This window comes from Dasypus novemcinctus, chromosome 19 (assembly GCF_030445035.2).
Source record: "Dasypus novemcinctus isolate mDasNov1 chromosome 19, mDasNov1.1.hap2, whole genome shotgun sequence".
Taxonomy (NCBI): domain Eukaryota; kingdom Metazoa; phylum Chordata; class Mammalia; order Cingulata; family Dasypodidae; genus Dasypus; species Dasypus novemcinctus.
Genome location: NC_080691.1, coordinates 83,405,358 through 83,414,260, shown reverse-complemented (window position 1 = coordinate 83,414,260; position 8,903 = coordinate 83,405,358). Strand labels below are relative to the sequence as shown.

The 8,903-nt window shown below is 63.6% G+C and overlaps 1 protein-coding gene and 1 non-coding gene across 2 annotated transcripts; both read left to right on the top strand.

Moving 5' to 3' along the window:
• Positions 1 to 2,081: 2,081 nt before the first annotated feature.
• Positions 2,082 to 2,155, top strand: TRNAN-GUU (transfer RNA asparagine (anticodon GUU)). Its single transcript has one exon. It is a non-coding gene; the product is annotated as a tRNA-Asn (tRNA).
• Positions 2,154 to 8,554, top strand: LOC101447262 (NADH dehydrogenase [ubiquinone] iron-sulfur protein 7, mitochondrial-like). The gene is made up of 8 exons (XM_012526859.4): positions 2,154 to 2,374; positions 2,937 to 2,976; positions 3,719 to 3,787; positions 4,013 to 4,127; positions 4,594 to 4,773; positions 4,873 to 4,919; positions 7,297 to 7,385; positions 8,369 to 8,554. The coding sequence occupies exons 1-8, from the start codon at positions 2,359 to 2,361 to the stop codon at positions 8,464 to 8,466; spliced, it is 654 nt and encodes a 217-aa protein (XP_012382313.1). The 5' UTR covers positions 2,154 to 2,358; the 3' UTR covers positions 8,467 to 8,554.
• Positions 8,555 to 8,903: the final 349 nt, after the last annotated feature.

Here is an 8,903-nt window from a genome sequence, read left to right as displayed (position 1 = left end):
CTCCCTGGCCGCCCGCCCGCGCCCCGGCCTTCCCCTCTCCCCAGCGCCCGCCTCTGGGCCGCCCCCTCCCCGCCCCTCCCCTCCGCCCTGCGCCCCTGCCCTGCGGGCACGCCGCAGGCCTGGCGGCTCCCCCGGAAGCGGCGACGCGGCTCGACGGCAGCCGCTCCGGTACCAGGGGCTTCGCACCCCGCGGCGGGCTGCCGACCTCCGCCTGCCTCGGCCCCTGCGCCCCTAGTCCCGGCAGGCGTGGGGCCTGCGGTCCCGTCTCTGGGTGGTCCACAGGGCCACGGGCCGAGGCAGGCCGCTCCCCCGAGCCAGGCCGACGTCGGGGGGACCTGCTGGCCCCTTAGGGAACTGCCCCGCGGACCTGCAGGGCGGGGGGCGCCAGTCAGCCGGGCCGGGAACGGTGGGGTGCGTCCTCGTTGGCGTGGAGGCTGAAGTCCCGGTACGCCTGCTAGCAGGCCACTCTTTCCCGAGCTGCCCTTTCTCAGGTCACCAGTCACTGCGCACTGGACTTGGGCCCACCTGATGACCTTTTTAAAATTTTTAAATTAAAAATTTGTTTTTCAGATTTTTGAAGAAGCTTTAGATTACGTGTTTCATCGAAAATATACGGGGGCGGCGGACTTGGCCCAGTGGTTAGGGCGCCTGCATGGGAGGTCTACGGTTCAAACCCCGGGCCTCCTTGACCCGTGTGGAGCTGGCCCATGTGCAGTGATATGCGTGCAAGGAGTACCCTGCCACGCAGGGGTGTCCCCTGCATAGGGGAGCCCCACGCACAAGGAGTGCACCCCATAAGGAGAGCCGCCCAGCGGGAAAGAAATTTCAGCCTGCCCAGGAGTGGTGCCGCACACACAGAGAGCTGACACAACAAGATGACGCAACAAAAAAAGAATCACAGATTCCCATGCCGCTGGCAACAACAGAAGCGGACAAAGACGACGCAGCAAATAGACACAAAGAACAGACAACTGGGGAGGGGGGAAGGGGAGAGAAATAAATAAATCTTTAAAAAAAAAGAAAATATAAGGTGGGGAGGCAGACGTGGCTCAGGCGATCGGGCGTCCACCATGTGGCGGCCCTGGGTTCGATTCCCCGTGCCTCCTGGTGAAGGCCGGGCGGGCTGGCAGTGTGGAGAGCTGAGAGCAGACAGCAAGGCGGAGGGGGAGTAAACAGATGAAAAAAATCAGTAAATATTGAAAAAGAAAGTAGGGGACTCCCATATTCCCCACTCTCCCCTCCCCCACTCCCCCTTAACAACATCATTACTGTGTACATTACTGTGTACATTTGGTCTATCCATTATGGTTTACACTCTGCACCGCACAGTTTTACAGGTTTTGACAAAATATGTAACGGCCTGACTCCATCACTGCAACGTCATTCAGGGCGATTCCAGTGTCCCCCAAACACCCCGTGTCCCACCTATTCTCCCCTCTCCCCTAGCTCCTTTCCACCTTATGTATGTTGCTCCTCAATCTTGAGGAATTTTTTTGTTTTTGTTTCTTTCAGGCGCCAGGGACCTGGGGTTGAAACTGGGACCTCGTACTTGGGAAAAGGGCGCTCCACCCCTGAACCCCATTACTTCCCTGCATTGGTGTTTTCATTTGTTTGCTTGTTGTTTTTGTTTTGTTCAGGAGGCGTCGGGAATCAAACCCGGGACCGCCACGTGGGAGGCAGGTGCTCAACCGCTTGAGCCAATACGCGCCCCCCCCCCCCAATCTTTAGGATTTGGGGATGACGATGCCCGCTCAGCTTCCGACAGAGGGGGCTGACGGCCCTTCAAAGGACCTGCTGACAAGGGGGCTTGCGCCCCAGGGCCACGGCCTTCCCTCACGCACACCCAAACGCTTGAGGACGAGGGCAGCAGCCTCGGCGGCCGTTCTGAGGGGCTGGGATTCGAACCGGCAACTCCTAGACCCTCCACCTGGCGCCCTCCCGGCTGAGCCATCTCGGCCCTGCCCCGTCCTCTCCCCGCCCCTCGCTGAGGCCCCGCCCTCTCCCCGCCCTTCGCTGGGGCCCCGCCCCCGGCAGGCAGCCGGCGCGCCTCGTAAGGCTTCGGCCGCAGTCACCTGGCGTGTGTCTCTGTGGCGCAATCGGTTAGCGCGTTCGGCTGTTAACCGAAAGGTTGGTGGTTCGAGCCCACCCAGGGACGCGCTTTTTCCGGCTCCGCTTTTGCCCGCGCGCTCCACATCGCTCTTCCCCGCCGGCTCCCGGGCCAGCGCAGCCGTCCGGAACCTTCCGCCCCGGGGTCCCGCCCCCCGCGCGCGCTCGCCGGGCGGCTTTGGGCGTCGGCCCCGGGCACCCGGAGCGCGGGCGGCGACGGACCGCCGCGGTTGACTTGAAAACGGGGCCAAGATGGCGGCGCTGGCGGGTGAGCGCGGCGACTGCGCCCTGGGGGCCGTGGGGAAACTGAGGCCCGCCAGGCGCGACGCCGCGCGCCCTCCGAGTCGGGGCCCCGGCACAGCTGCCGTCCTCGGAGCGCCCGGCCGGGCGCGGACACCGCCGGGGGCCCAGTCCCCACCTGTCCCGGCCTCTCGGGGCAGCTGGGGATCCCCCGAGGGGCCAGTTACCCCGAGACGGACATCCGAGTGTGAACAGCCCCCACCCTAAGTCATGTCGTCAGTCTGGCCAGCGTGACCCAAGGCCCGGGGTCAGCCGTGCCATGAGGTCCCCTCCCTTAGCTGAGGACAAGGCCCAGACCCCTGGGCATCCTTTACACACCCCTCTTCCCCGGCACCTCTTCAGTGGGCGCCGGGTAGGACAGGGTGAGAGCAGGGCACGCCAGGCCGGGGGTCCCGCCGCGCAGTCACCCGGAGGCGCGCCCGGGGGGGGACGCAGGCCCCCGAGCCTGGCCGTGGAGCAGCGGGCCTGGGGGCCCGGGGGCCTGGGGGCCGCGGGAACCTCACGACACCCCGCGCCCGTTCTCTCTGCAGCTCCCAGCTGCCCGCACCTCCCGATGATTCTGGGTCTGCGGTGAGTGTGGCATCAGGGACCCCCGACCTCTGCCCGCCATGCCCTGCACAGCTCGGGACTCCTCGAGCGAGCGGTCTTAGGGGACCTCGGCGCTCCTGCGGCCCTTCAACGGCACCGAGCGCCCCCCTGGGCCCCGTGAGGCCCGCCCCGGCCTGGCTGGAGCCCGCAGAGCGTGCTCCGCCCGTGGGACGAGAGCGTGTGGCACGCACCCACCCAGCCAGGCTGCCCCACGACGCCGTACCAGAGAGAAACAGGGACCCTAGAAGAGGGACCCCGGGCCTTCGGGGAGGAAATGGCTCGGCCTGGCTTTCGGGTTTGCTTTCATAAGGCTTTTTTTTTTTTTTCCCTTACTTTCTAGCTCTAAAATCTTCGTTCATTGTAAAACAAAGAAAAACTCGGCCAATTCAGAAAATTATAAACTGAAAACCAGGCGCCCTCTAGAGCCAGGGCCGGCAAATATTTTTTTCTGCGCAGGACCCGAGTAGTGTGGCCTGTGGCTCTTGCGGAGCCTTCTGGAATTCCCTGCGGAGGCTGAGCGGGCCCCAGGGGCGGTGCGGGGGGCCCGCGGTGTGAGCGACGAGGGGGGTGGCGGTCTCCATGGCAGGCGTGGTCAGTGGCACGAGGCGGGGCAGTCGGGAGGGTCCCAGCCAGCTCCAGGGCCCCTGCGGGCTGCATCCCCACTCCGGCGGGGGCCTTTGGGGTCTGCGGCCACCACTGACGCAGGGTGCCGACCCCCCCGCAGCTCCAGTGTGTGCGCCGCTGGGCTGGCACGAGGGGTCCATCAGGCCACGCCCCCCGAGGGCCCGCGCAGGTGAGGCTGGCCTTGCTGGGAAGGTGCCCTCCAGCCCCACCCGTGCCCCCACCTCTGCATCAGCAGGTGTGTGTGTGTATGTGTGTGCGTGAGAACTGCAGGCCCTGCCTTCATAGCCCTGTCCAGTCCCGGCCGTCGGGTCCATGCCCCCTGGGGCCTGTCCCCTGGGATGCCCCCAGGATGAGGGCAGGTGCTAACCCTTGTGCCCGTGTGTCCCTGTGCCAGCGCCCAGCCCGCGACGAGGGCCGGAGCCGTGCTCCCCAAGCCCGCGATGCTGCCCAGCAGCCGGGGCGAGTATGTGGTGACCAAGCTGGACGAGCTCATCAACTGGGCCCGCCGGGTGAGTAGGCGCCTGCCCGGCCCCCGGCCCACCGCTGCCACGTGCACGGGCATGTGCAGACACACGCACCCATGCAGGCTTTGCAGCCCATGCGGTGGACTGGCCTCTCCTGGTGCCCCCCATGAGGCACCCCTGCTCCCCACGGGATCTTGGGGTACCCCCTCCTTTTGTGCACCCCTCTTTCTAACCTGGAAAAGTCATCCTGCCGGGAAGTACAGAGGCTTCCGGGTGACAGTCCTGCCCTCGGCCGCCCTGGCCGGCAGGGGCTCCCCTCGGCGCCCGTGCGGCTCGGCTGGGCCTCCGGGACAGCGAGCCCGGGCCCGATGTTTTCACGAACGATTAGAAATTGAGATCGGTTCCTGCAAGCACCGTGGCCCGAGCACTCCGTCTGTCCAGGTGCCTGGGCCCCCTGGGAAGGCTGCTGGGCGAGCCCCCGCCCCCTGCCCCTGACGGCCGCCCCCCGCAGAGCTCCCTGTGGCCCATGACCTTCGGCCTGGCCTGCTGCGCCGTGGAGATGATGCACATGGCGGCGCCCCGCTACGACATGGACCGCTTCGGCGTCGTCTTCCGCGCCAGCCCGCGCCAGTCGGACGTGATGATCGTGGCCGGCACGCTGACCAACAAGATGGCCCCTGCGCTGCGCAAGGTGGGGTCCGTCCCGCTGCCCCGCCACCCCGCCACCCCGCCCCGCTGCCCGCCCCGCCGCCCCGCGCCGAGCAGCTCGCAGACGGCCCGTCTCTTCCAGGTCTACGACCAGATGCCGGAGCCCCGCTACGTCGTGTCCATGGGGAGGTGAGTGCGGGGCCGGGCCCCGGGACGGGGGGGCCCTGCAGCCGCTCTGCCGGCTCCGCTCCCATCGGGGGTGCGGCATGTAACGCGCGTTCAGGAAAGCCGCGCGCGGGGCGGCAGGCAGGGAGCCCCCAGGCAGGCTCCAGCGCGCCCCTCCCGGCCCCCCAGCCAGCAGCAGCGGGCCTCGTCCTGACGCGTCTGCGCTTTACAGGCAAAGCAATTCCTTTCTTTGCAGATGGTTTTATTCTCACCTTTTTAACTTACCATCATTTCATCATTTGTCCATTTCTTTAAAACTAGTGGATTTTAAAAATTGAAATGCGATTCGGTTGCCATAAGCTACCTGTTTAAGGTGTGGGATTCGGTGACTTCACCTCCTTCACCGAGTTGTTCAGCTGTCACCACCACCGATCTTAGAACATTTTTATCACCAGTGCCCCCAGCCCCCACTCCCCAGGCCCGGCCCCGGCTCCCTGCAGCCGCGAGTCCCCTTTCCGTCCCCGTGCAGTCCCCTCTTCCGGGCTCTTCAGATCCGTGGACTCATCCGGGACGGGGCTTCCTGTTGGCTTTTTTCCGCGCGCATCACGCTGGCAAGGTCTGGGCAGAGCGTACAGTGTAAACGTTCTTTCTCTTCTGACGTTTCACCGTGCTGACGTACATAATGCAAAACTCGCCCTTTTAACCGTTTTGTAAGTGTGTAACTCGGTGGCGTCAGTTAAATTCTCAGGGGTGTGGCACCACCACCACCGCCCATCACCAAAACTGTTCCTTGCCCCAGACACTCTGCGCCCTTGAAGCAATAACGCCCCCACTTCTACCCCAGCTTCCGCCAACCCCCAAGGCAGTTTCTGACGATGTGTCAGCTTATTTTAGGTATTTCATCTCGGGGGTTTATGTGACATTTGTCCTTTGGTGTCTGGCTCGTTTGGCTCAGCAGAGTGTCTTTAACGTCCTTTGTGTCGTGGCATGTGCCAGCACTTCACTTTTTTTTATGGCTGAATGATATTCCATTGTACAGATGTACTAGTATCTTTTTTAAAAAAAAAGATTTATTTATTTATACCACCTCACCCCCTCATTGTTTGAACTTGCTATCTCTGTTCGTTGTGAGCTTGTCTTCTTTTTAGGAGACACTGGAAATGATCCTGGGACCTCCCATGTGGGAGGGAGGTGCCTAATTGCTTGAGCCACCTCGGCTCCCTGCTTTGTTGAATATCTCTTTATGTTTTCCTCCTTGTGTCTCTGTTGTTATCTTATTGCATCAGCCCTCTGCTCCTGCCTATCGTATCAGCTCACTGTCTTGCTTGTCTTCTTTAGGAGGCAATGGGGATAGAACGAGGACCTCCCATGTGGTAGGCGAGAGCTCAAAAGTTTGAGCCACACTCATTTCCCTGGACTAGTATCTTAATACCAAACGGGCATAGAATATTCACTTAACTAGTTCCCTGTTGCTGGGCATTCCAGTGATTTCTGTTTTCATGGTAATGCCATGTGTTATACTTTCACGCTTATAGTTATGTTTTGTTTGAGATCATTTTTCTAGGATGGATTTCTAAAGCTTCATTTGAGTCAGAGACGGGGACTGTTGGCGAAGGTTTTTTTTTTTTTTAATTTTTTTTTTTTAAAGATTTATTTATTTATTTAATTTCCCCCCCTCCCCTGGTTGTCTGTTCTTGGTGTCTATTTGCTGCATCTTGTTTCTTTGTCTGCTTTTGTTTCTTTGTCCGCTTCTGTTGTCGTCAGCGGCACAGGAAGTGTGGGCGGCGCCATTCCTGGGCAGGCTGCTCTTTCTTTTCGTGCTGGGCGGCTTTCCTCACGGGTGCACTCCTTGCGTGTGGGGGCTCCCCCACGCGGGGGACACCCTTGCGTGGCACGGCACTCCTTGCGCGCATCAGCACTGCGCATGGCCAGCTCCACACGGGTCAAGGAGGCCCGGGGTTTGAACCGTGGACCTCCCATATGGTAGACGGACGCCCTGACCACTGGGCCAAAGTCCGTTTCCCGTTGGCGAAGGTTTTTGACATATTGCCTGATTGCTTTGCAGAAGGGGCTGCACGCGGGCTTCTGCCAGCGCTGGCTTTTTGTCCTTGCCAGTCTCGGCTTTCTCAAAGCGTCTTCTGACTCGACCCTTGCCTAGCCCTGGGCGTCAGTCGTGGAATGCCTTCCATGGGGGTGAACGCTCTTCTGCGTGTTTATCGGTCATCACCCCCGTGGAGGGTGTCCAGCAGCCGGCTCGCGTGTCCAGCTGCTTCTCTGACTCCTCAGCCCACTTCTTCCCCTTTGCCCATCGCCCAGGCCCCTGCTTGCGCCGAGGGCGGGTGCAGGGCTGGGCGGGCCCTCGGGCGCAGCGCCCACAGCCCGCCCCCTCCCTCCCTTCCAGCTGCGCCATCGGCGGAGGGTACTACCACTACTCCTACTCGGTGGTGAGGGGCGTGAACCGCATCGTGCCCGTGGACATCTACGTGCCAGGTGAGGGCGCCCTCGCCGGCCCCACCCACCCGCGGAGGCCCTGACGCGGTGGGCTCCCCCCGTCACGAGGAGCAGACTCGGGCCAGGAGCTCGGCAGCGGGGGGTGAGGGGGCTCAGCATTTTAAGCAAGCGTCTATTATGGTTGTGCCTGGTAGAAGCCAAAGGCCAGGAATGCAGAACCAAACCAGACACAAAAAACGCTTCTGGAGGTCAGGGTCATCGTCCCAGAGCGCTTGTTCCCAGGGAAGGATGTGGGAGAGTCCCTCAGAGCCAGGCCGGCCGGGTGACCCGGCCTCGCAGGTGGAAGCACGCTGCCGCCTGGGCCTGAGCGCCAGGCACGACCGCTCGCGCGGGGCTGTGAGGGTATCCTCGTGGTGTGTGAGCTCTTCTTATACAAGGTACAGACGTGGCCGGGACGTTCCCATGGAGGCCGGCGTGTGTCTAACAGGCCGTGCTCGGCAGCCCCCCTCCAGGAGAGTTCACGTCATTCCCAGCCCCTCTCACACGGTTTGCCCTGTGACTCCAGTTCAGTGGGAAACTGCACTGCTTCGTTTAACACTGAGCAAGTATTTGTCGAGTGGGTGTTCCAGGCCCGCTTGGGCCAGGCTGGGTCCCGTGCAGGCCGAGGCGCCTGTGGTGGGGTGGGCGCCTAATCGGGCAGCCCCCGCTCCCATCCGGGCTTGGGGCAGCTGGTTCCTGCCCAGCTCCCCGGGCCCCTGGGTCTGCCGGACCACCCAGGCCCAGCCGGACCCTGGCCCGGAAGTCGAGCTTGGGGACCTCAGGCGCGGCCACGCTGGCACTCTGCAAGCTTCCGCGGGCACAGGCGCCCACAGTCCAGGGCTGGTTCCCCACAGCCTGGCCCAACGCAGGCAGACCCCCGCCTCCCCGAACCCCCCCCCCCCCGGAGCCCTGCCCCCTGCGGGGACACCAAGGCCCCAGGAGAGCCCCTTGGCGGGGGAGCTGAGTCGGGGTCCTGTCCGCAGGCTGCCCACCCCCCGCCGAAGCCCTGCTCTTCGGCATCCTGCAGCTGAAGCGGAAGATCAAGCGGGAGAAGAGGCTCCGGGTGTGGTACCGCAGGTAGTGTGGCCCGCAGGCTGCCAGGCTGCCGCCCGCGCAACTCGAGGCCGCGAGCACATCAATAAACCGTGAACCCCACAGCGCTTCCCGCTGCCTGCCCCGCGTGCCCGGGGTGGATGCGGGGGGTCGCCCAGGCTGGTGGAGGCCCGAGGGGCGGTGGAGGCTGCCGCCGCTTTGGGGTGCACACGGGTGGGCCCCTGGGGGCTGGGGAGCGGCTCACAAGGTCTCCACCTCCTCTGCCTTATGGATGAAGCCACCGCGTGGGGGTGACAAGGGGTGATGGGTGATAAGGGGGGCCTGGGCCCGGGGCTCCAGCAGGCGGATGCTCCTGGGAGGGTCTGCGCCCCGGGCGGGAGGCGGGGTCCGGGGCTCGGCACCGGGGGTCCGGGGCGCCCGAGGCGGGAGGTGGGGAGGGGGCGGGCTCGGCCGGGGCGGGTGGGG